This window comes from Scleropages formosus, chromosome 21 (genome assembly GCF_900964775.1).
Source record: "Scleropages formosus chromosome 21, fSclFor1.1, whole genome shotgun sequence".
Classification (NCBI taxonomy): domain Eukaryota; kingdom Metazoa; phylum Chordata; class Actinopteri; order Osteoglossiformes; family Osteoglossidae; genus Scleropages; species Scleropages formosus.
In genome coordinates, this window is record NC_041826.1 from 13,298,930 (window position 1) to 13,326,914 (window position 27,985).

A 27,985-nucleotide genomic window follows, 5' to 3' on the forward strand; every position below is an offset into this window, starting at 1 on the left:
TAGCGTTTGGTCGGATTTCAACAGAACGTCTACAGGATGTGTAATATTTTTCACTGTGTCAACATATTTATTTCAGCATCATTGTACACAAAAGTATCCTTAAATTTATTATATTTTATGGTTTATTCTGTGTAAATACAGCGTGTAATTTAAAATAAAAGATTAGATTTATAGTTATTGGAAAGCAAGACTGCTGAGTTGTACGCATTTTTGGAGTTTCCACAGGACAATACGTCAGTCGCCGAGAAGGCCTCGGTACCCTGGGGTGAACACTTCAGATAGGGTGGGGGTGTGGTTCAACACACACACACACACACACACACACACACAAACAAACAAACAAACAAACAAACAAACAAACAAACAAACTCAAACTCTCTGGTCCGAATAAGTGACTGATAAATAGAGTGGATAGAAAAGAAGCTCTTTTGGCAATAGATAAAATTTTATTTTTTGTTTTTTTTTTTTTTTTAGCTTTTTCTTTCCAAAAGGCAACTGATTACCACCTTTTTGTACAACAAAACCATGATTACATGATTGAAAAGGAAAATAAATAGGCTGAAAACAAAACAATAAAAAGGTGGAGGCAGTACTCCGTATTTCCTTTTTCTCCAACGTGCCCTCTGGCGGTCCACTAGAGCACGTGGACTCGGCACAGTTAGGTGCTAAATACGCGTCAGCTGGTGCCACAGGCTGGATGGCAGGATGCTCTCCACCTTTTCCATGATGAAGTTCAGAGGAGCAAACAGAGTGCTGAGGAACTGCAGGGAGACCAGGGAACAACAGAGTGGAAGCTCAAAGTGCCGAAGTTGAGCGCCTTCATTCACATCAACAAAAGCCATTTGCAACTTGTACACCCTCCGTTGTTAAATGTAGTAGAAATTTCACAACCTACAGTGATGAGCAAGACCATGCAGGTTCCTCTGTGAAAACACCGAGACTCTGTAGCCTACCATCAATCACAGCCACTTGTCATCTTATCTGCAAGCTCTAGTGTAAGACATTGGGGGATGGTTGAGGGTGGGATGGGGGGACGAGGCCAAAATGTTTTGGCAACACGCACCACACGGGATAGGGGCCCATGCGCTTGGATCTTATTTATGACAGTCTTTGAATTTCAAGGTCACAAAGTCCTGCCTTTGTCAGATCAAAGATAAAGGCCCTCCAAAACACAGCCTGTGTCCACAGGTAGTTGTGCTTTGCTAGCTTCAGGCTGAAGTACTGTTCAAGCTGCTGTTTGAGATTCTTCAGATGATTAAGAACAGTCATCGAGCAGTCTGAGAATATGAATTATCGCTGCGGATGCTCAGAACACAAGTTGTGAAGTCGCATGCAGAGTTCAAGGCTTTTATGCATTTTAACCTTTTGCAGTCAGGTGAGAAGGTACTATTAAGCTGTTAAAGCAAACATATTATATACATATACTGTATACATATAATGTTGTAAAATAGTGTCTTATACATTATGCGAAGTTCATAGTTATGCCTAATATGGGTCCAAGAGACGGGATGTTCTGCTGTTCTGCTGGTGTGTGCAATTTGAGAATCGCTCTTGTTCTGATGCTGCAATTGCATGCTGAGAGTAGGATACTCACAGCTTTGGCAAAGACGCCCATGAGCTCGGGGAATTGGTGTGTGAGAAGGGCCAGCATAGCGGTGAAGGAGCACAGCCCCGCTGTGAAGAGGATGAAGAAGGGCAGCTCCTTCTTAGGGTACACTGACACCTCATGGAACACTGCTTACACACAGAAATGAGATAAAATGTCAACCTCCTTCCAAAAGCGTACTCGCACATCAACGTGCATTTTAGTCTGAGCATTCATAAGGATTTCTTTTTTGTTGCCTTGGTGGCTAGAAAAGCATCCTGCATAATAAGGAAAGAGTGGAGAATCTCTTACTTGGTAGCAACTCTCTGTCTGCAGTCTCTGTGCAGATGGGATAGGGGTAGAAGAGGTGACCTTTTTCCAGGGGATAGGGGATCATTCGAAATGCTGCAAGAAGGAAACATGTAAGGGATGTAACAGTGTGGAAGCTTGAATGAAAAAACTTCCTCGCAAAAAGTCAAAAGACAGAGAGGATCACAAGTGGGAATAGCATCTTTATTAATTAATCCTTCTTATAATTAGGACAAGCCCCCAGCAGCAGTACAGAGCTTGAATATGCAAGGCAGGACCAGTTCTGAGACAGTGATTGTATGTATGTTAGTTTATTAGATTATGTAGCCATTAAAATGTAGAGTAAGTGTGATTATGGGAAAAATGTGCTGATGGTAGGGTCAGCATCAACAGCAAAAGTCCCTGAATTCATCCTGCCTTCTGTTAAAGGTACAGGCTGCTGGTGGAGTGATGGTGTAGGAAATGTTTCCTTGGGACACATTAGGCTCCTTAATACCAACAGAACATCATTTAAATTTCACAGTGCATTTAGGCTTTGCTGCTGACCAGGTGCATCCCTTTATAGCCACAGTCTATTCGTTGTAAACAGATACTTTGAGCAGGATAATGTGCCACGTCACAAAGAATACACAGTGTCAAGTAGGATGAGGTGAAACCGGAGGTTTGCAGCTTGAATGTGTGGCCAAAAAAATCTTCAGGTGGGAGTCAGCATGACCAGCATCCATAAAGAATGTTCCCGGCACATTGTTGAAAGCATGTCTCCAAAAACCATAATAATAATAATAATAATAATAATAATAAATTACAAAAAGGTCCTAATCAAACTAGTTGTCCCCATTATCAAGTTTCATAAGGCACAATTTTCTTAGTGAAAATTCTACAAAAATTTTCTAATACACAGAAGTGTAGCACAAGACTAAATTATGTCACTGCTGATGAATTTACTTTCTTCTTTAGAGACAAATCTATTCCCTTACCAACGGGTTCTTAAGAGCTGTTCCATCTATGCCAGGACTACAGGAAAAGCCTTGTTCCATATATTTCAACCCCTTTCTTAGAGCAAAACATTTCACCTATTGCTCTCACACAAAGTCAATATCTACTCTCATAACCCCTTTCTTTCTCCTCTATTACACCTTGTTTTCCCACAAGTTATTCCTTTTATTTCTTCCATGTTTTGCTGCTCATTCCCCTCTGGCAGCTTCCCAGGTACCTTCTGTCTACAAAACCGCTGACATCTCACCACTATTAAAAGACTTTCTGTAGACACAAACCCAGTTCTGAACTACAGACCAGTCTTACTATTCTCTTTTCTTTCTGAAACACATGCAGTGTGATCCTAGTTATTTATATTACTTGTTAAGAATGATGTTCTTTCTAGATTACAGTTTATCTGTAAGAAAGACTGGTCATTCCACCCATACTGTCTTCCTTCGGTGTCAGAAGTTCACAGTCAGTTGGTGCCCCTCCATTCTCCTTGACCTCTCCGCAGCATTTGATACTGTCAACCACCAGATCCTACTTTCTTCACTAAACAACTTAGAATTAAAAGACTATCACTGAAATTGTTTGATTCTTAGTTATGAGAAAGATCTTACCAGGTAGCTTAGTGTTGCTCCTGGTTTGATCCTTCATATCTATCAACTGGTGTTCCACAGGGCTCAGCGCTGGGTCCGTTACTATTGTACCATCTCCACTATTGGCACTGCCATTTCCACTCATTGTTTCTCCTGGCACTCTTATGTAGACAGTTCTTCCGCTCTTCTACCCCAACTGACACAAATGTGTCCTGTGTTGTTGCAGCATGCCTCTCTGACATCTCTACCTGGATGACTGGTTACTATCTAGAACTCTTTCTAAGACTGGCATTCTCCATATATCAAACTGGACAATTCAATCATCTCATCTGCTTCATGGGTCAAGAGCTTGAGAGTTAACAACTGAATCAAGTCTCTGCTTTTCCTAGCACACTGAAGCTATAACCTGATATGTATCATACAACATCCGCAAAATCTACTCATGTCTTACACCACATTCCACACAGCTTCTGGTCCAGGCCATAGTGATACCTTACTTGGGCTATGGCAAACCTCTCTTCATTAGTCTTCTGGCCTCTGCCATCAAGCTTCTTCAGCTGATGTAATGCACTCTCTGTATTGTTTTCTGAGATGTACGTTGCTTTGGAGAAAAGTGTCTGCTAAATGAATAAATGTAAAAGAATGAATACCTTGGCATAAGTTGTGTTTGACCTGCCAAAGCATTCCGAAGGGTCTCAGACAAACTAGCTTGATAACTCACACACACAATGTCTACAACTGCTTGACCCGAGCAGGGTCACGGCAAGCCAGTGCCTAGCCCTGCAGCACAGGGGACACACCCTGGATGGGACGCCAGTCTGCCACAGGGCACCCCAAGCAGGACTTGAACCCCTGGCCAAACACGCTGCGCCACTGCACTCCCCCAGATTAATAGCTTAAAATTTTTTTCTAAATTTCTTCAGCTGTGAAATGTACTTTTGCATACGTTTGCTTCGGAGAAAAACATTTGCTAAATGGATAAATGTAAATGTATTTCATCAATGGCCATATTGAGCCTAAAATGTAACATTTTAAGAACATAAGTAGGAAATTAAAATAAATATGACATTTGTTCTACGGAACTTGTTGACTACAGTTATCACAACTTTGTTTCTGTCAACATGCCCAGTATGCTTCAACACATCAAATTAACATTTAAATTATGTTTCTGAAGTCTTTCTGTATTTTTGCACTATTCTATATCAAGTGACCCATGGCAACATTTTGAAAAAGGCACTATATGAAAAATAAAATGAGCTGAATGAATACAACAACGATGGATGATTATGAGGGGGGTGTGGTGGTGCAGTGGGTTTGGCCTGTGCCTGATCTCTGGTGGGTCTGGGATTCGAGTCCCGCTTGGGGTGCCTTGCGATGGACTGGCGTCCCGTCCTGGGTGTGTCCCCTCCCCCTCCAGCCCGGGACAAGCGGTTTCAGTCAACGTGTGTGTGTGTGTGTGTGCGCGCGCACTATTTAAAAAAAATAAAATGAGCTGAATAAATACAACAAAGATGGATGATTATGGTATAATAATATTAAAGTGATGGTAATCAGCAGGGGGTGCAGATGTGCAGCAGCTTAGCCAGGTCCTGCTCTCTGGTGGGTCTGGGTTTGAGTCCTGCTTGGGGTGCCTTTCGACAGACTGGCATCCTGTCCCAGGTGTGTCCCCTCCCCCTCCAGCCTTGCTCCCTGTGTTGCCGGGTTCGGCTCCGGTCTGCCGCGACCCCACTTTGGACAAACAGTTTCAGACTGTGTGTGTGATGGTAATCATAGATGTGGAGGTACTCACTTCCCTCCCAGGTGCAGTGGAGCAAGTTAAGGGCGCCTTCCACCCTCTTCCAGTGCTGTAAGTGGAAGAAGGCGTAAGCGATGGCCTCGCTGTCACCCCTCTTTAGAACGTGCTCTGGTGGCAGTATGAGACTCTTCATTTCTAAGAGGTACTGTGGAGAGAGGCCACAGGATTCAAAGGTGCAAATGTGCAGCCAAAGGGCATCTCTGCTGTTGCAGTGGACAAAAGGACGGCTGAGCCATACTCACTTTGGGCACGTGTGGGTTGAACTCCACTGCTCTGTGTATAGCCTCCACGGCATTCATCTCTGCTGTGTTGAGTCCCCGACGTGACGCTGCCTCTGGGGAAAACCTTAGGGTACGTAGGAGACAGCTGTGGGCCATATAGGGAACCTGAACAACTTTAATTTCTGCACCAGATCTGCTTCCACTCCAAATATATAAGCTTGCAGAATTAAATAATAATGCATCTCAGCAACAGCAGCAATGTCATATATCAATGTAATATGCTGTATATAATAATGTAATAGTAGTAATATCATATGATGAGTAATAAATAAGAGCTACTCAGGGTACAATGATTCTTTTGCATTATCGGCACATTAAAATAAACCCACTGCCATCAGTTTCATTATCCTTATAACAAAAATTCTGTAAATCCTCAACTAATGATCATGATTTGTTCATTAGTCATGGAATTAAATACACAATGTGTAAACTGGAGCATCGTGGTAGAAAGCGATCAAGACAGTCAAACTATTTCGGACCGTTCATGGGCACGGGACAAAAGAAGAAACACAGTAATATGAATCGCATATCGCAAGAAAAATGGCAGCAGCTCAGCGGGAAATTGCGGTGGGGATGTTTGTGAACCCCATCCACAGCGAAGCTTTTAAAGGTATCACTGTGGCTTGGTACAGAAAATTCTAGATAGGGCCACCTGACGTCTGCACAAGTTTGTAAAGAGCTCTGTAACACCTGCAGCAGCGTAATCATGTATGAAAAGGGAAACATACTTATCCGATACGGCTCTGGCTTTAAGAAGAGCAGCTGTGTAACATATTGTTGCAGATTTGGGTAAACTTATATCTGGGGAAACAAAACAAAAAAGCAAGTAATCAGTTAAGGAAAACATTATAAAATATTTAAAAATGACAAGTGTGATAACATGATGATGAAACTTTGTAAAAAACACACAAAAACAGTTGTGATTTCCTGGAGCCTCACAAAGCCTAAAAACTCAGGGACACCACTAGACTGCATAATGTTAAATTACAAACTAGTGAATATGGAGAATAAATAAATTCGGAATAATGAAGCAGTCATATGAAAACGGTCCTGCTGCAGGACCTTTGTACAAGATACATAAAGGTGGCCCTGGCCCTTGGCCACTATTACAAACCCAACAATCTAAATTACCTACATAAATAACCAGACAGTTGTAGTATATACTGTATGTTACCACATGGTCTTTCTGGCAGTTGAGTGTTTACAAAGTATTTTGCTCAGATGTGCAGTATTTAGTAGTATGACGCAGAACTAGGGGTGAGAAATTACACACCGTTAGAGCATGATTAGCAGACCAGCATCAACACACATGAAGCTGGAGGAAAAAACATACGATCGGTAGAAAAGAGCTGCTTTTAAAAGCGATTTAAATCCTTAAAAATTTTAATTTGCAGTTGTTTCTGAAGAATCACCTCTCTGTATCAGTGAGAACGGGGCTCTAAACGAGAATCATAGCCGGATCTGTCTGCACAATGTGTGTTTCACAAAGGCGGTCAATGGCATGTCCTCCAAACTGGTAGGTCTTCAAACCATCCCACTCAGCATAAACATTCCTTTCTTTACACAAGGTATGTAGCCAGTCACCCCCAAGAACGCCCACTCCACTGCCTTCCTGAAGGCACTGAAAGCCACAGCTCCTGGTGCTTTACCGGAAACTTGGGTTGTGGTTTCCCAGTCATGATACCTACCATCATACTTGGCCAGCACTGCCTGAACGTCTGCATAGGCCTGCAGCTCCAGCAGGGACTCCAGCAGGTTTTCGTGGATATTAAACATACTGAGAAGAGGGAACTCCTTCATTAACTGGAAAACATACAACTGCTGTTACATGTAGTACCACAAGGCGCGTTGAAGTGCACAGCATAGCCCAAACAGGAGCTCCGTTGAAGCCAAAGTAAACAGGGTGCTTAGCATGTCATTTGTAAAATTTATAAATTGTCAGTTCTAAAATTAACTGTGTCATGTATGAGTTTCTTGTTTCAAGACCAGGTTCAGGTCAGTTACTATTCTTGAACTTCCTTCAGCTTTACATGAGTTTCATACTATGTTTCTCTGACTAAGCATAATAATAATAATAATAATTTTAAGACCATCTATTTGTAAACTAACGTGCACTGCAGTATATTTTGCCAAATTAATCAGTGATTTAAATGCAGGCAGTTTACACTTCATTATGACTATGGGAACCCCCCTCTGGCTCTAAACTTACATACAATTGCCTCCCTGTTATATGCATATTTAATTTTTTTAGATCATGCACCTGGACACATCATCAGTGATGTAAACTGAGATCTTGGGTGTTTTGGGTGTTTCAGTGTCAGAACCCCTCACCCAGGCAACCCGAGCAAGGCTGATCAGGCCGCAGGGTGTGTCCAGGTAGCGGTACCTTGAACCCATGGCTCACCTCTCCTGACCCACAACTATCAAGATGATGCCTATGTAGCCTAAGTAACAACATTCGTAGCCTTCATCCTCAGACTTTCTGTGATATCCGTACCATCAGCCCTACACAAAGACTTCCCAGCAGATGCCTTACAGCCTACTTGGATGGACACACACCCTGCCCTCCAACCTTTCAAGTGGCCTTGCTCCATGAGTTCCTCATAACTCGCCAATTTAATACAGAATTCTAACTAAATGAAATGCTCTCATATACTGTACCATACAAATGAAAGCTAAATCTGAGTTAAATCTGTTAACATCATATGTGACTATAAGTCTTCCACAGGAAATGGCATTTAACAGTCAAATGGAATAATTCCTCTTGACTACAGTTCACTGACTTGGCTTTTGAATGCTTAATGGAGCTGGATCAGAGGTTAGAAAACAGCTCACACATCCAGATCAGTCACCAGTGTATAGTGAGGCAGTAAAACAGAGGAACAGCTGGTAGTGTAGTGGTTAGTGCTGCTGCCTTGGGCCCCAAAGGAGACCGAAGATCATATGTTTAATCCCCACTTCTGGCTATAGTACCCTTGGGAAAGGTACTTATCCTAAATTGCTCTGGTATAACTATCCAGTTGTATAAATAACTGTGATATGAGTAACCTTAACACTGCATGTTGCTTTGGAGAAAAGCATCAGGTAAATGCAATGTATGTCTATTTACTTGTGAGCAAAATGCGATCCTGGGAAATTTTTGCTTGGGTTCTTAAAATTAGGGAACTGTAGTGAAGTTTCTTTTACCTGCTTGTTGCCTAAAAGGCCTTCAGGAGAAATAACCCTGAACTGAATGCTGTTGGTCAAAATTTAAATTGGCACACTGATTTCTGGCATTTCAAGGGTGAAAGGGGGGCATGTAAAAAATAAAACATATCCCACAGCAGTCTATAACAATAAAATAACAATAACATAATCACTGACTGCAAATGTAAATTGGGTTTAATCTCTGCAAGGGCAAAGGCATTGCCTGGAAAACCCAGTATGTTGTCTGATCAAAGCTGCTCTTATCAGAACCTCACCATATAAAAATTTTTCCTACGGTATTCTAACAGCTACATCCGTCCCTTACATTTCATTGTGGAAATGCATCGTGTGTCACCTGTGTCACTTCCTTTGCTCTGTCACTTAAACATCCCTTTCCACACATTTTTAAAACCACAGTATTTTGTTATTTATCCCTGTGCAAACCCAGATATTCTCACAAACACAAATGAAGGACATACTGAGGCATTCAAAAAACTACAAGCACCGTTGATGTAAATGAACACAAAAATTGAGAAAAAAGCTAGTTCAAAATAATCAGGAAAATGTCAGGCTTTTATTCAAATACATTTCTTTCAAAACAAACATTTTCCTAAAATTTTTAATAAGGTTAGAGTAGGATCTTGTACCTGTCCTAATTTTCCAGTTCAGTTCAAACTATAGGTTTTCTGTGCAGTTTGAGTCTGGTGTCTGGAAAATCTGGATTTTGTTTTCTTCCAACCATTTTTTTGATAATTTCAGGGTATATTTTGGGTGATTTCCATGTTGGAAGGTCCACCTGAGCCCAGATTGCAGCTTCCTGGTACCTGAAACCAGGTTTTCAGCCCGTATATGGTGACATTTGATGGAGTTCATCATGCCATGGATAGTATCATTTCTTTGTTTGCATCTCTCTGTTGACACCAGTTATGCTTATTGTATGAATGGTCAAAAAGTTAAGTTTTGTTCACACAGTTCCACTCAAAGTTTCAAAGTTTTTCTCCTGGCAACCCTGCCATACAACTTGTTAGCATGGAGGAACCTTCTGATGGTGGACTCAGAGATGTGGTGACCACAAAGCGATACAAGGTAATGCAGTTGTCCAGGCTGAATCCTTGGATTATTTTTTGTCTATCATAATTTTTCCAGTTGTGCAGGACAAGACATACTTATGTTCTCTTCCTGATTAATCAAAACACATTTTTATTTTCCTGATTAAGAGTCATGCTTATTTATGTTTTTTTTTCATTTAATTGATACCTTCCTCCAAAAGAGCTTTGACAATAGGAGCAATTCAGGATAAGTACCTTGCTCTGGGGTACTACAGCAGCAGGTGAGATTCAAACTAGCAACTTTTGGAGCCAAAGGAAGGCGCTCTAAGCACCACGCTACAGGTACCACTCAGTTGTTATGCATATTTTTCTACCCATGGACTGATTTGTGAAGCTCGAGAAATCTGCTTCTTTTTAATTGTCAGTTCTGTACCTGCCCCCATTGCAATGGTTGACAAAAAGGTTTCTAACATGCACTATCCTTTTGATACCCTAGTGGAACACAAGAGGTCAAAAAGAGTCCCTTCAGAATTATTGTATAATCTGAATTCCACTGCATATTTCGTTCTGTTTTATTTTCTGACAAAAACAACGAATTAAAGAAATTACACGTGACATTCTGTCATTTTGACACATATTTCTGAAGAAAACACATATAAATACCTGTTTTGAAAGCAGTTTATTTGGTTTTTGGTGATGTTATATAGCTGTTCATCTTCTCTCTTTAAACTTTAAAGTATTTATCAAGGGCGTAAATACTTTTGGAGGTTTCTGTACATGACCTGCTTGTCAACGGCTTCCCCCCACGCCTCCGTGGTACTTACATCCCTCATCATCTTCACGGCTTCCCTTGTTCTGCCCAGCTTCCGAGAACACATGGCCAGTCTTCTCTTTATGTAAACCAGCACATTTGTGTCTCTCCCTGCGGGACATCACACAGCCAAGGTACATGTGGGTTTGTACGTGTGTATATGGCTAATTGTACTGGTGAGTGTGAGCTTGTGTGCGTTCACTCACTGTGCTGGGCTTCATGCTGGGCTCCATGATGCTGCACCTGCTGGCTGCGACGGTAGCAGACCTCTCCTGCTTTTAGCGCCTGCTTGAAGAGCTTCTCTGCCTCCACAATTGTAGTGGCTTCCTCCTCCGCCAGCAGGATATAGGCTGTGGCACAGCTGGACACAGCAAGAACCCCATAACCACCCTGCTGATGGGCTGCAGCAATTTAACACCACTTCTTGGAATATAAAATCAACACACAGTACCAGTCAAGAGGTTGAGTACAACATGGGCTACACTGGGCAACATGGGCTACACCTACATGGGATGAACTGGACAGAAGAGTGTAAGCAAAGTAACACACAACTGTGCTACATCTTTTGGAACTGCTGCAGAAGAATTTGGAAGGCATGTCCATTCATTTCCTGATCAAACCTGTTAAATGAATGACTCATGAAGAAGAATCCTCAGTAAATCTGCTCAAACTTTTGACTCGTACTGTATGTCGCAAAAAATTATCTGAGTTTGAGTAGGGAAATGGAACTGGCACTTGCAGGCCCAACATACTCCTCCAGCACCAAGGCTTCATGGGCAGCGGAAATTCTGGCCTGGGGGTTCCTTTCTCGCCATGCCTTCTGCATAACTGAATGCAAACAGAGTGCAGCCATCACAGACTGACCATAGCAATGGTCAAAAGTACTAAAGCATCCTGTGTCCATCCTGTGTCCATTCTAACCGGCAGCACCACAGGTGAGCCATTCGAAAATGAATCTTTTCTTGGTGTTGGTTGTCAAACTGCGGTAAGAAACGGCACTAACAAAACTGGCAAGGTCTTTAAAGAATTATCCAAGGTTTCCCAGCACCACTGAACACATTGCTTAAGACTGAAGAGTAAACCTTTAGGCTGAAACATCTAAAATAACTCTGAATAAGGACAAAGACATAAGACAGGAATGTACGGATTTAGTTAACATTTCAGGCATGCCTATATTTTCGAATGCTACCCTAATGCATTCTAATGGATTCTCACTGGCGTCAGCAGGGCGCAGGTGGTCTGAGTCGCAGGTGAAGAAGGTCTGGTGGTCCTGGGCGGAGAGGTTCATGTCGTAGTAGGTGAGCGGCTCTCGTCCTGTCACCCATGTGTACCTGGTAGAGAAGATCAGTGCCATTAGAACCTGCTGCACGACTTGACATCATTTCCACATGCCAAGCTCTACATCTCACAGAAAGGGGACAGATGCAGTTCGTGAGTTTGAACTTCTGTGGACAAAGGCCAGGTCCTCCTTTAATGTTATTAGCTGTTCTGGGCAGGGGGCTCAATATTTACGATCCAAATGCTTAGGTCAGTAGAGCAATTCGGAATTGGGATAACTCATAGACCAGCCACCCCTGCACTACGCATGAGGACATCCATTCTGCTACATTGACAACAGAAAAAGCAGTTAGAGACAGTACAATGTGGACAATGGGACAGGGGTTATTAAAATTAATGTTCCTTAGCAGGGGAGGGGCCGAGCGGAGGCCACACAGGGGCTCATCTGGAGCATTAGTCAGCACACGGGGGGCACACTCCTTTTTCAGGCTGGGGGTGCTCCAGTAATGGGACATATCAGCCAAGTGGAAAATGGCATTAAGGCTCCGAGATCTGCATCCTGCGAAAAATGAAGCTGTCCGGAATGTGGAATCCAAGCGGCTGGGCTAATGAGGCGGGAGGATGGAGAGCGCCCGTGTGATAATGACAAGTCCCGTGATAGAACCGAACTCACTTACCGGTTATACTCTGCCCCTCGGAAGAGATTTAATGGGTTTCGCCACACTTTACATTCTGAGGGTGGGAGAGATAAGTAAACACATTGGTTAACATCACATTCACTTCACATGTGCCTCACATTTACACCACTACTACACTTCATTCGTAGAGCAAATTCTCTTTTTAGGGAAATAGCCAAAACATAAAAAATATACTAATAACAGACATCTGCAAAAGACTATTGACTGTATTCACATTAAGCAACACAACATACTGATAACTAATGACTTGAGTTCTAAGGCAATAACACCCAAGCGCTACATCATGATTTCGGGAGCTGAAGTAGCGTGTAAAAAGATGAGTGCGAAACAAAACAGGGGGTTTGCCAGAGCTGACAGGCAATAATTGCACCGACATTCAGAAGCTGCTGTTACCATCGAAAAATGTGCCAATGACAAAAGATCCTTTGAACACGGAATGTTGAGTGGAAAAAGAAAAAGAGAAAAATCAGACCCCTCAAAGAATGAACAATGAAGCACAGCTGTACCGCTCCGCTTACCTGAGACATTTTGTCGGCTGGAGTCTGTGTCTCCATTGCTGGTACTGGAGTTACTGGGGGAGCTGTTATCGACACCTCCCAGCAGAGGGCGCAAGTGACTTACTGACACCTGCTCAATGAACGAGGTCCCGTACTTCCGGAAGTACCACCACTCAAATATCTGCGCGAGCACAACATGTCACGTCTGAAATATGTTTCAAGCTTCTTTTGCCGCCATTCAATATTACATGAGCCCAACGCTTTTTGCAATGAAATCTGTCCCCATCTGTTGAATTTTGTGCAAAGAGGTTCTCTATTATGATGCAGTAACATAGCATGTCCAGTTGTAGTAATTCCACTAACAGCATTCCACATACAACTGACTGTGGTGACTGGGCCGCACAACGAAAACCAAGCAGGGGAGATGGATGTATGTTTGTTTCAACTGTGATTTTGAAAACAAAACGTAGAAGGTCTGAAAACACAGTAGAGCGGGTTGCGAAGCAAAACAACAACCCAACAGAAGCAGCCAAAAAGTATTACACTTGACTGATGTCTTGTAAAAGCAATGCAGTCTTATAAACTTCTTACCCTGTGTTGCATGTAAATATACAGCTGTGCACTTGACATAATGCGTTGGAGCGCTAAACATTGAATGCTAATGTATGACAATGTGCTTTGGGGAGAGTTCAATGACCTGTTCTTCACATGACCGGAGTTCCAAGATGCACATTTCACATAAGCTCTTATTCTCACACAAACACACACATAGATACACACTACAACACTGCATTTAAATGTGTTTATTGTGACACTCCCTGACACTTCTCAGGTTTGCTGAACTAAATAGCAGGATTTATTTAGTCAAACAAGTTAAAACAAGAAACAGTGACTCAAACTTCTTAACTGTGGTCTCCCTTTCTTTCTCCGTATCAGTCAGCATTTTCTCACTTTGAAGCAGGGCTTTGAACATGCATTGGGAGCTATGACAACTAGATGTGTGTTTACTGTAACAAAGTACATGTGTTAGGGAGGCATGGTAACCAGCATGTGCTCATGGGCCACATCCTACCCTCATGAAAATCTCTTAACTGTCTTGCCACATTAAGAGCTAAGCAATAATTTGGTGCTATGTGAGAATATAGAAAATCCCAACTAGTTATTGAGTATGCCTCATTAAACATGTGGCTATGTCAAACTCTACATGTAGCATATGTCTCAGTTTCCAGGCAACAGCAACTCAGAACCAAGAATGAAACTGTGAGAAAAGGTTACACTCAGCTTGCAACAGCTGTAGAGTTCATCAGAGTGCAATAGATACTTACCAGGATTAGGCCTGATATCAGAGATGAAGTTCCTGTTAGAGCCACGTAAAATTTCGGGGTCAAAGTGTTGAGGAACATGCTCACTGCAGAAAAATAAAAAAGGGTACGAGAGGAGGGGAGATTGAGAAAGCAATGAAGCAAACCTCACCAAAATTCTCACATCCATCAACATCTTCTCACAACCCAACATTATGCATCTTCCTCAAAAACCACAGCTGTGAAAGGATCACAAGGCCACTCCAAGAGGGGAAATAGCTGTCTGCAGCAGAAAGGCTTTCAGGAACTCAGATATGCTCCACCTTTGTCTGGCTGGTACACTAGACCAGACCTAACCCCCTATCCTGTGGAGACCCCCACTTTGGTCAGCAGCTGCTGTTGTTACCGCCAGCACCAAAATGGGAGGTAGACAAAGTCAAAATTGCAACGCTGCTGAGAGGCTGTTGGGACCAGATGAGTCCTCCGTGCTGAACCAAATAACAGGCATGAAACCCAAGGTCCACCCACCCAAGGTCCACTGTGGGGTTCCTATATTATCCACAGTAAGATCCTAATAAGTACATATAACACATGATACAAGTTCATGCTACACAGTTTTTGAACCTATGTTGGAACTTAGCAAATTTTTGAAGACAGACAGACAGACAGACAGGCAGGCAGATAGATAGATAGATAGATAATCTCAAAGAAAACCACAAAAAACTGTTTGTGATGGAAAATGGTTGCCCTCTCAGAAAGCAAAAACATCTAAAACAGAGACCATTGAGATAAGACCAACTCAGGGCATGCAATCTAGAGTTTTGGATGCATCTCAATTCTCGGAAGATGATGAAGGAATTGGGGCTCTTGCTCTCCATTCTGTCGCCAGCCGTACAAGTTTGCCTTCAGAAGCAGATGTGGCAGCTTGGATGAAAGTGCAAAGTGATGAGATGAGATGAGATAGGTGAGGGAGTTAGATGGTTGAATGTTATCTGGTCAAGAGAGCCACACACACATTATAAAAGGCCTATCTGATCGAATGAGTTGTATGGGAAGTCAGCCTAAGAGATACGGAAGTTAATTTCACAAAACTGGACAATATCAGCACTGAATTAAGGAAACTCCTCTCCTTGGTTGCGACTGAGCAGGCAAAATTCACCAACTTAACTGACTGTAAGAACTGTTTTGAAAACTGCTTTGCTGTCACTGAACACAGGATCTCTGCTTAGGAGAAGAAGGAAGACACACAAGACGCATTAATAGATGCTCTGAAGCAAGACGTGAAGTCACACAAGGCGGAACTGGTGTGCCTGAGAATGCCAAAGGAAAAAATCCTCAAACAATTTCTGCAGGACAAACTACATTCCTGGGTGGGTCTGCCATCTGATTCACTGAGATGGATTTTGCGTACCGACACCATGGCCACGCTCCTGACCCGAATGCTCATCTAAGGAGCATTCGGGTCCAACTTCCATAACTTGCTGACAAAGAAGACGCGGAGAAAGCCGAAGTGAAGAAACGTGATTTCAATTTTAAAGATTCCTGTTTGCGACTTTATCCCGATCTCCCAACTGAAATCATCTGGAAAAGATGCCAATTTGATGAGCTTGCCAGAGCATTTAAAGCTCAGAAGATGTTCTCTGGATTTTCTTTTCCAGCCAGCCCGAGGTATATACATGAAGGGAAAGTCCACCGGTTTGAGGACTGCTGCCACGTTTCTGGAAAGTCTGAAAGACTGAGACTGGTTTACACTAGTAATGGATTTATCTAATAAGGTCCCTGGAGGAGATGCAGACAGGGACGCTAAGTGAGCGGTTAAGGCGCTGCGCTCCATGTCCCATACCTGCAAATAACGAGGTGGTTGACAGGTTCTCTGACGGAGAGTGGAGGGGCCCACAGAGTTTACCTGTTTGGTTTACAGTTTGAGTTTGTATAACTGATGTGTGCTCTCCCTCTCTCTCGGCTTTTTCTCTCTCATTTTCTTTTATCTCGCCCTCTCTGTTTTCGGCCTCACTGACTTGCATATTTTAGTTGTCTGACAACGGAAAAAATTGTTTTTTTGCTATAACATTGCTCTAAAACTGAGTTTCAGTTTAAAAGGATTACTTGGGATGTTAATACATTTACAGGCTATTGGATTTTAATAAGAGGGGGTGCGGTGGCGCAGCGGGTTGGACCACAGTCCTGCTCTCCGGTGGGTCTGGGGTTCGAGTCCCGCTTGGGGTGCCTTGCGACGGACTGGCGTCCCGTCCTGGGTGTGTCCCCTCCCCCTCCAGCCTTGCGCCCTGAGTTGCCGGGTTAGGCTCCGGTTCCCCGTGACCCCGTATGGGACAAGCGGTTCTGAAAATGTGTGTGTGTGTGTGTGTGGATTTTAATATACTGAAATATCTGAGATTATATGCAGCTACTTGTGTAATGTATACTGGTTTATGCAGTAACAACCTGACTGTACTCAAAAATTATGTCTGCATCCAAATCTCTCCTTCTGTTCATACTTTTTGTATTGTTCTCCAAGATGTACATCGCTTTGGTGAAAAGTGTCTGCTACATTTATATTTATTTATTTAGACACTTTTCTCCAAAGCGACATACATCTCTGACAAAAATACAATGACTGCATTACATCAACAGAAGGAGACATTTGGATGCGGACACATGATTCTAGAGTAATTTGTCATATTCTACCATATGAACCAATGTACATCACACGAGTTGCTGCATAAAGGTTTATCCATTATTCCAAACAGCTTCAACAACTGCTCGTCCCAAGCGGGGTCGCAGCGAGCTTGAGCCTTACCAGACAACACAGGGTGCAAGGCTGAAGGGGGAGGGGACACACCCAGGACGGGACACCAATCCACCACAAGACACCCTAAGCAGGGCTCAAACCCCAGACCCACAGCACAGCGAGCACAGGCCAAGCCCATGATGCCACCGCACCCCCACTGGCCATTATTCAACAATTTTTAATCACAAAATTGTTCAACATGAACATGCTAAATGAATAAATGTAAATATATGCCTTTTGTATGTTAACGTGTACTTACTGTATAGTTTACTGTTTAGTAAAAAATAAAATTTCTGCCCTAATTTAGTCTTTGTTAATTTCCTTCCTGATTATGTCTAATATCTTATCAAATAAATGTTTTGATTACTATTTCTTGAGACTGTTTTTAAGTGTTTGGAGAGTATTTGTGTAAATATTTGGGCATGTGCTAAAAGAACACATCATTTTTTTCTTCCATTTAAAATAATGGGAAAGGACCTCCCGGCTTACAGGCTCTTGGTATACTTACTGTTTTCAGGATGAATGAGGCCTGCTTAATGGAGGATACCTGTATTTTGCTGTTCTGGCATTGTGAGAACACTGTATCAGATAGAGGCCTTCAGTTCAACTTCACTGGTAAGGCCTTCACTGGTCAGATGGGGGTTTCAGTAAGCCTAACCTTGGGATACCACCCGTGGTCTAATGGTCAGGTGGAATGCCTGAAGAAGAAAGCCAACATCAGCCTGACTGAGCCTGCTTTCTTCCCTGCCCCACACGCAGAATTCACTAATGCATCCTTACTCCACTCTTCTGGGGTTCTGGAGGACTGAAGACGTTTGAAATTCAGCCCATGTTTACTTACATAGGGCAGTTTGATCATAAAATTTCAGGGTACACTGGGTATGTTGCAGGGTTGTCTACTAGCCAGGTCAACACATTTGGCTTTCAGTTTATGACATCAAGTTAAAACTGCTGTCAAAAAAGCTAAGTCCAAAGGACATTAGCTGGTTAGGCGAATCAACTCAGCAACCAACTGATTGTAACTGTCCTGCCCAGTTCCACGTGTCCTTGTTGAAGCTCCACTTCTCAACTACCCCTAACACCAACTGAAGTGAATAGTTTGCCAGCTTACACTGATTGTACTCTTCTGGACTCAAAGCACTGTGGCGTGAGATTGTGCTGTCTGGTTGACTAGGAGGGCTATGGTTCCAAGGAGAGATTGTGGGCATTCTGGATTCTTTGTTCCACACAAACCCATCCGGACTGCCGAGCACCATAGCCTAAAGGTCATCCTCTATCTTGTCATCATCTTATGGCAGTAGCCACTAGTAGATGGGTGGTACTGTCACAGACCCTGAACCACAGACACAGTCTCCTCCCTCCCCATTGACGGACGATTCGCGTCTGATATCACGGATTCTGCTGAAGCGATGCAAAGTCACATCTGACAACACAAGAGTTTCCCTGGAGATGTCCTTGGTCAGTTTTTTAAATGCTATATCTGAGACTGGAGATGTCCCTGCTCATGTCTGACATCCATTAATTGTTTAGTACCATTCACATTTGACAACATAAGTTGCTTAGGATAAAAGAAACTGCCCGGGTTGCTTTGCGGATTCTGTTAAGAGTGCACCAGTTCATCTGCCTTCTGACCTTGCCTTGTTTTGTCCAGTTATTTCAAGAAGCTCAGCACCTTGCTCCAGCCTTGCCTAGTTTTGACATTCATAGTCAGTGTTCTAAAACTTTCATTAAATTCAGCAACTGAGTCCACCATGAACCTTGTCTTCATGTTTTTCATGCATGACACTAAGATATACTGTATGCCATACAAAAATCTTTGTATATTACTACAAACAGCAGTTCAAGAAAATAAAACATTGGTTTCAATGTTCAGAGGTTTAAAACTTGTTGCACACAGAAGTTTAGTTTAGAATGATACGTAATATTGCCTGCAAGACTTTATAAATCAACTGAAGCAGCTGTTTTTTTGGAGGCTAAAAGACACAAAGCTGAATTTCTAACAGTTCTTCAAGGTCTGCTTTGTAACAGGATGATCTTTTTACTGAAGATTATCCCACCCAGTGACAACCTGCATCATAGCAGTTCATTTGATGTGAACGTGCAGTACTTTGCGCTGAAGCTCCAACAAGTCTGAGACACATCAGTCCCTCAACATCATTGTCTGTACACAGCTTTCATCATTTTCTCACCACGACATATTTAGGGTAAGCACCATGCTCAAGGGTACTATTTGAGGTGGGATTCAAACCTATGACCTTTAGGTCTAAAACCAGCAGCCCTAACCACTGTGCTGCCAGAAAAATATAAAATGTTGTTCCAAGAAATATTGTGCAAAGTACAAATTGTGACAAAGAAAAAATCTAAGGTTTTGAAAAACCAAAGAAATAAGATCCTAACAAAATAAAGTATAAACTGCAAAATATATTCATCGATGCCCTTTCTGTATATTCTGATTTCATATCACCCAACACCTAAAATCTAACCAGTTTCAAAATTACAAGCCTATTAGTGAAGGATGTAAATTTCAGTTTGCACTTTAAATATTACTCCACGACATGAAATATGTAGGAAGGGAACTAAATTCACTTTCAGCTAGCATAGGCCTTACAGAGCAAGGAGTAGGAACACAGCTAAAAGGGTCATGCAAAGTGGAAGTGTAGAGGACATAGGAAAATGAAGACCCGAAACCCAGCTGTGATTGAGCAGTTGAGCCTGATGCCTTTGCTGTTTTCTGTGGAAGTCTGAAGGTCACACCCCTGGCACTCCAGGCCCGTATGGGTGGTGGGCTGTTTCAAGTCTGTGGGAGCTTCTGTGAAATTTACCGAACCCTATCGGGCCAGATTATGAGATGAAGAGACATATTTTCAAAGAACACTCTGCACCTGTTTCTAAAGCACATGCAAAGGACACACAGACAGTCACGTTATACCTTTTTATAACCTCTCATTGGAAGGTGATATTGTGTCTTTAATTTAATGACGTGTGGCCAGTGATGTGATGGCCTCCCCAGCACTAGACAGTGCAGAACAGCTGCAGACCTTACCTTTCAGTGATTCACTTTGTCCTTAATCTGGCCACTGCAATCAAGACACCAGAAATATCTGATCATGAAAACTGCATAAACCAAGAAATCATTATCTCTGATTTTTAGAGAACAAGAAAATTATGCCTGTGGTATAAGTTTAACCCTGCTGCCATGGATACAGGCTTAGGTATAGACTCATTCCTTAGTCAAATATAATGGTCTAAACAGCCCCAGTGCACCAAGTTCCAACAACGGGCTTGAAGACTGAAGATCTGGACTTGTACTTGTGGCCAATGGGCTTAATCTTAAGATCATAGAGATAGTGGAGGAGGTTTTGGTAGTTCTGTCAATACACGAAACAGCCTCGTTGTCAAAGCTTTGTGCACCAGAGAACTGGGTACACTGGGGCAGTGAGACTGTTATATTTGTCTCAAGCATGAGTATACACCTAAACCTGCACCGTTCTTAGGATGCAAAGTCACATTCATCTCCTTGTGAGTGGGACAAAGCAGTATCTCCATTCCCCATCAGAACCCCAGCAACTGTCCCAATTATAATGTATCATCTTGGTTTGGTGACCAAGGGTTCAACCCTGCTCCAGTGAACAGAACTCTGAGAAAGCAATACATGGGATTGAGGAAGTCCTCTATGTTCAAAAAAAACATGATCCACTCTTTATCTCAAACACCATTGTGTTACTTTATCTAAGTGAAGAACAGAGGGGTCAGTGTTGCACACCGAACGTGCCAACTGTGGACCAAATCTATTCACCAGCAGGCTCTTTTCCCACGAAACCTTAACCTGGCCATACGCCTTAGCTATGCCCAAGTGATGATCAGCTGGACGGACCATTTTCTTGGGCTCATGTAGTCTTACTTGTTATGCATGAGAAGCAGCGATCAAAGGGGCTCGGTGTCTCAGCTCAGATAAAAGGGATGGGAGTACAGGTGTTTCAAAACCACAGCCCAAAAGTATTATCATAAACACTGACAATAGCTCTCTCCACATAAATGTATTGCAAAAACTGATATTACTTAAGATTTCCAATTCACCAGTTCCACGTATTATGAATTTCTGAAGAAACATTTTTCAGTTTAGTTATTTTTGATTGCATTTTCTTCCCCTCTTATCTTCTTTTTGTTGTGTAGTGAATTTAATCTATGTTTCTACACTCAGCCGCTAGTAAAATGCACCCAAACAAAGGTGAAGGGTGGACTGGCTTAACTCAACTTCCTTCGACAGAGTTCACAGCTGGCATCAGGTTTCCAGTGTGTCGGTGACCAACAACATGTTGAATGTTGCGCATGTTTACAAGCTAAATCAGCCAGCAGTTGGCAGTGAGTAGCAATCCGTAGAAACCTTGAATTTTCATTTTCACTCATTTCACACACACACACACACACACACACACACATTTTCAGAACCGCTTGTCCCATACGGGGTCACGGGGAACCGGAGCCTAACCCGGCAACTCAGGGCGTAAGGCCAGAGGGGGAGGGGACACACCCAGGACGGGACGCCAGTCCGTCGCAAGGCACCCCAAGCGGGACTTGAACCCCAGACCCACTGAAGAGCAGGACCTGGTCCAACCCACTGCGCCACCGCACCCCTCACTCATTTCAAATTTATTTTAATATAACTAATTTTAATTTAAGATTATTACAATAAATAACGTTAGAAATCTTTCAGTGCACTTTGAATTGCTATATCTGAGACTTTTACACATTTAAATTTATTCTTGCGGCAGACACTAAATGACAACTTAGATCTCAGAAGACAATCAAGCGTTTTACACCAACAGAAGGAGAAATCTAGAAGCAGATGCATGATTCTTGAGCACATTAAATTCATCACATGCCACTGTATAAACCAGCGTACATCACACGAGTTGCTGTATATATATACACACACACACACACATTTTCAGAACCGCTTGTCCCATACGGGGTCACGGGGAACCGGAGCCTACCCGGCAACACAGGGCGTAAGGCCGGAGGGGGAGGGGACACACCCAGGACGGGACGCCAGTCCGCCACAAGGCACCCCAAGCGGGACTTGAACCCCAGACCCACTGAAGAGCAGGACCTGGTCCAACCCACTGCGCTACCGCGCACCCCCCTGTATGTATGTATATATATATATTTTTTTTTTTCAAACCGAGAACATAGTTCATGTTTACCAAGCACACAGAAGATCAAGATATCATTCTAATGTTTCAACTGGGTAACTTTAACTGGAGCAATTCAAGGTAAATACATTGATATAGGGTTCCTTCAAGTGCACGGCGATGATTTTAACCATTATGTTACCTGCTGGCCCAGAATGATGTTACCTGCTTTACACATAGTATGCAGGTACAATACTGTGTAACTAGCAAGTGACTTACTGGGAAGAGCAGAACATTCAGACAGGGGTGCCAACACTGGACCCCTCACATTAAAAATCTAGTGTGCTTCCATCTAAGCTGTTTAGGCTCATATCAAGCAGTAAATAGAATCTGAAGTAGAAGCTAAATGTTTGCCTGCTGACTGGCAGGGTTAAATGAAATGGAAGTAGCCATTAAACCACCACTATTGGCATGCTCAGCGTGAACCAGTCACTAAGACTTTTACCCGGTTCACAGCGTATCTGAGAGACTATTAAGAGCGCACATATGAATGCTGCCCGTTCCACTCACCCAAAAATAAAATTTAAAGAAGAAAAAAAAGAAATAAGTATTTTCCCCTTAAACCACAACCCATATTTTGATGGCGAGGGAACATGACTACTTTGGCTGATTACTTGATTACTCTTATGTACTTGACACGAAAGCCTATTTTATTGTTATAATCTTATACCTGATGTTCCCACTATAAATACAGCATGTGTATGACCTTGTGTTTTTCTGCTAGAATATGAAAATTAACGTTTGATCGAATTTTGGAAAACCTGGAAAAAAAAGTCTAGAAACTTTGGAAAATCTGGAAAGTCTTGGACATACCTTTGAAATACTGTAACCTCTTGCCCTTGTTTTATGTATGCACATGTACTTTCCATGTAATGGTGTAATGTTTTAGTCTCTGTGCTGCTGTGACCCAGTGCTTCCTCTTATTTTACCACGTGTCTTTGGTTGGGGTCTGTGCAAGTGGAGAAAAACTTGTCATTTCTAACAACGCGCAGCACCCCGTCTATGGCAAGATTTTGTAGGAACACAAGAGCAGTGTGACAAGTAAGCCCGTACCTTTCATAAATAGCAATTTACAAAACACCTTATCAGGATGCCACAATCTGCACAATTTGAGCAAACATCAAACCCTTTCCCTATATATTCAGAAAAAGTTATTTATACCCTGGAGTTTATATAGCTATCAAACCCGTTGCTTTTCTTCGTACAACTCAAACTGCTTTAATGCACAGATCCTAAGACATGGATCCAAAGGCTCTATGTATAATCTGATCTGATGGTGTTTGCAAACCAAACACCAGCTGACAGCACCAAAAGACACATTAGACTATCTCAAAAACACACAAAACATACACCCACACACACACGCACATACAAAATCCAACATTACACTGAGAGAAGGTATGATAAGATACAAACTGCCTACGCTTGTAGTGTTCATTGAGAATCCAGGATTTAAATTAGAATAGGAAGCAAATGTCTGTATATAATACGTTCCAACAACTCTGCCAGTGTACACTGACATAATTCTCTCCATCTCTGCATTACGACATCACTTCCTAAGCAGATGCCTAAGAAAGCTGTGCCCACGCAGTACTTTTGCCACAAACCGCAAGCCGCAGTCAACCAGACTTGCTGACGTGGCGAAGCGCACTTGTGGAGCTACAGCTTTGTGTGTAGCTGTGTGTGTTGCTTTACCAGATAAAGTTGCTGCGAAGCACGGCTGGTGTGTTTACTAAAGAGAAATGCAAAGTGATGTCACAACTGAATCCGTTTTCAAATAAACATGAGCGGGAAGCGTTTTGCACAGATTTTGGTGGACCTTCTAGAGACACTCGATGCGATGGAACAGCATGCAAGAGTGTCCTGCTGAAACAACTACAAAACCAGTGGTTCTGTCTCAGGGACCAGGATGGCTTGTCACCGTGATTTTTTCATGTACTATAATGAACAGTCCTGCACAGCAGAGATAATGAAATAAACATCATCTGCAATGCTGTCTTCAACAACACAAACAGCCTATGTGTAAACCACCCCCCCCCACACACACACACACAGCAGAAGCACTCTGAAGAAGGATTATAGACTACATACTTTGTAACCAAGCAATCTCCTTTTAAGCTACACATGAACCTGGAACTGCTGACCAGCAAAGGTACAGTTAAATTTGTGTGTTTAGTTTCAGTCCTCAGATAGTGCCAGGATGTATGGCAAAGCCAAACTGGCAAAGATGATAGCATACAAAAGGTAGTCTCTGGCAGAGGACTCAAGGGTATACCATTCTGCCACTTTCTCCAGTTGCACGCTTGCCCAAACTTTCCACAATTCTCAGGAATGGTTGTGCTTCAGACCACTCCTGTCACACTGTGCATCTCATGACCCCCAGGGTTTCTGCACATGGCTCAGCTGCTCTTTCCAGATTAGATCCCAACATGATTTATCCACACCTAACTGAATTCTCTCACCTTGAAATATTTCAGAATCTAATGGAGAACACAGCCTTAATATATCAGCTTAACTGGGTCCAAACGTAACATTTCCACCACAAAGTACACAACACAAGACTGATCTACATTTGCTTAAAAAGCTTTATAGTAGCATAATTGCACGTGGCTGATCAATCCTGGGGAATGGAGACGTTTCAGAAATCAGCATCGATCAGGCGGCATTTACACATGCTCTGTTTTTCAAAAGGCTGGGTGACAAAAATAACCATGATCATCAGTTACCACAGAAACCCGATGGTGGGCCATTTTGGTGCTCGGAGGGTGTGTATCCATGGTAACAGAGGCAGCCGTTTGTCATCAAGCTGCAGCCAAAAGAGAATCTCAGCCTTTATCAAACTACCATTTTCCTGTAAACAAACCTTGCTTCTCACAGCTCAGAGAGGACAAACTAAATCACCATCTTCACTGTAACACAAGTCAAGTGCTGTCCCACTAGTTCAACTGGACTATATTTTGGGCTTCCTCAAACTTGTTTCAAGAACTGGATATTTGCATGTAGAGGAGCATATAAACCAAAATGCAGCTGAAGAATTTCTTTTATTTTCTGAAAGTTTTCTGGAAAAGAAATGTTAACTTGTACGCAAGGCACACCGTGATGCGTGAAGGATCAACATAAATCATCTTCTTACATTTATCACCGAATGGACAAGTTCCAGCAAGAAGCTGCCTACAAGACAACATTGGTTTACTGAAATGTCTGTGATGTGCGAAGAGACCCGTCATGCCAGAGGCTGAAGTGTGACGCTAACGTAAGGTGGTCTCTGTTATGAAAGTACCCCAATTACATAACACGCGCAACAAGCACCGAGCTTCATCTCTGGATCACGCGTAGGGTCCGACTGCAAAAGCTACCTCAGTGCATTGCTGGTGTCAGCAAAACATTTATCTTTGCCATTACTCAGCCATACAGTGAACCTGTCTCTTTCGTAAATGGCCACTGGGCAAAAAACCAAGAGTATCCCTATGAGTGTATGTGAATTTGGAAGATCCACTAAGCGCACATCGGTGAACTCGGTGAACGGCAAAGATTTTAATGCCTATGGCCAAATGCTGTTAAGTAGTAACTGCAAAATAAACCAAAATAATCTCTTGTTATTATCAGAACTCCATATTAGCTGTTGCTATTCATTTGCGAGGTTCCAATGGGCGCATGTGTTTATATCCCAGCGATATTATTACCAGTCATTCCGTGGATTCAGATAAACAAAACGCAACATCAGAGCCAAGCCTGTGGGAAGTCAATTCAAACATTGACTGAGCCTTTTGAAAGGCTAATGAGCATTGCGAACACCAAAACGAGCCCCACGAATATGCTGCACTTGACATCAACAAAGATAAGTAGAGTTTTATGGTAGCTGCAGAATGCCAGCAGAAACACACCGCAGTGATCTGCAAGAGAACAGAAATGAGACGGTTTGGGCACAATCCAGCTGAGATCACTCCACTCAAGGGTCCTACATGAGTTTATGGGTAAACTGCATTTCAATTCGGCTTCGCATAAATAAAGAAAATGTACGGTAACACTTAAATTCCCTTGGAAATGTTTAGCAAGCAAGCACACTGGGAGTTTGGGGTTCAAACATATTCCAGTTGCCCTAAACTGTCTCATCAGATGTGTTGCGCTATAGATGTCGGTTGGAGTTTCCTGAGAAGTGACTTGGCTGATAAAGGAAGTCAGTCCTAAGAGGCAACATTGATCTGCACAAAGTATTCAGTATTTCCTGGACAGCGAGGCTAAAGGTTAATACTGTGAGCACATCTGGTAGTCATAGCAAAGATCGGGAGGATCATAGGATCATCCGGAAGGCTGGAGAGAGCCCGAGATGCCAGTTCCCGCGAGCAGATTTCTTCAGTCTTCTGGGACGGCTGTTCGCTAATTATGCAAACACTTCCTGTCTTAATCACATCAACGAGGAGTTCAGAGTGACCTTCGCTGGCCCTCAGAGTGCATGATGTCATGGGACACAGACCATCAGACTGCATTTGAAACGCTGGCCTCCAGTAATTGTGGATGTGGCAGTTTACTGATGTATTTATCTACCGCTCTGTATAAAACTTCTCCCCTATATGACTGGCTCTGCACAAACAAGAATTACCCAGGCAGAGTGGAAATACACACACCATTGTGGTCACTGAAATTGTACAGCTGCCGCACAGCACACACAGATCCACTGAGAAACTGCTGGGGTTGTACAATATTCAACTGATTTTGACAGCAACCACTTTGTTAAAAAGCTGAACCTCACCAACAAGAAGCTTCATGTGCGACAAAATACTCTTAATTCTTATCTCACTGCGTAGTGTTGTAGGGATAGTTTTTACTGCTGTGTTCAACAGTGTTAGAGAGAGAAGTGCTCTAATGCCCGGCCTGTCTTTTAAAGGCCTGCCTCCCTGCACTCCAGGTAAAAAGTTATTCCACAGTGCGGTCCAGTGCACAGAGGTTCAGTGTAAAGGCTTGAAGGATCCGTTGCATGGGGTGTTACATGCTGACGGACCGGCTGCCACGGGGCCCGGGGCCCCGTGCAGAGGATGGACCCCGACACCCATCCCACAATCCTCCAGTTTTTTCGGATGTATGAAATGTGGACGACAGCATTCCGGGGTGGTACGGACTAAAGGAAAGAAGAGAAAGACAGAGAGAGAGATAGAAATGACCAGAGAAAGAGAGAGAAACAACGAGGGAGGAGGACTATGGTGAAATGTGAGTGCAGAACAGAGAATTTAGCATCACTGCTAACAGCTGCTATTATCACGGGTCCTTGTCACACATAATGATGGGACCCAAGGCTGCGGAGCCCAGGGGCAAGAACAACAGTGACAGCAGGAGGAAAGGAATGCGGGGACACACACTCACAGATAACGGAAGCCGTGGCATGCCCGCCAAAGCAGTGGTACTTACGTGAAGACTCTGTTCCGAACATGGCTGGTGCCGGCTGCTCTGATCGGAGACAGAGAGAGCGAGAGAGAGAGAGAGAGAGAGAGAGAGAGAAAGAGGGGTCGGTGAGCAGCGGCTGCACAGCAGGGGGTCACCGGAGCACACAATACACCCCCAGCGTGGCTACGGCCAGACACTCCACTCCTGGGGCCGGGCTACTCATTCACAGCATAAAGACGATCAGCAAAAGCCAAAGTGG

General features: G+C 43.0%; 1 protein-coding gene across 2 annotated transcripts; it reads right to left on the bottom strand.

The window, feature by feature from the left end:
• Positions 1-564: 564 nt before the first annotated feature.
• On the bottom strand, positions 565-27,811 carry LOC108918634 (suppressor of tumorigenicity 7 protein homolog). Of its 2 annotated transcripts, none has more exons than XM_018726089.1 (15): positions 27,751-27,811; positions 14,392-14,474; positions 13,088-13,247; positions 12,549-12,603; positions 11,809-11,924; positions 11,346-11,421; positions 10,800-10,954; positions 10,607-10,704; positions 7,236-7,350; positions 6,276-6,348; positions 5,509-5,611; positions 5,261-5,411; positions 1,898-1,990; positions 1,595-1,734; positions 565-761 (listed from the first exon to the last, which is right to left on the bottom strand). In XM_018726089.1, the coding sequence occupies exons 1-15, from the start codon at positions 27,770-27,772 to the stop codon at positions 666-668; spliced, it is 1,536 nt and encodes a 511-aa protein (XP_018581605.1). In that variant the 5' UTR covers positions 27,773-27,811; the 3' UTR covers positions 565-665. The 2 variants fall into 2 exon arrangements, with proteins under 2 accessions (XP_018581605.1, XP_018581604.1); XM_018726088.1 differs by having other exon boundaries at positions 1,595-1,737.
• Between the last annotated feature and the right edge of the window lie 174 nt (positions 27,812-27,985).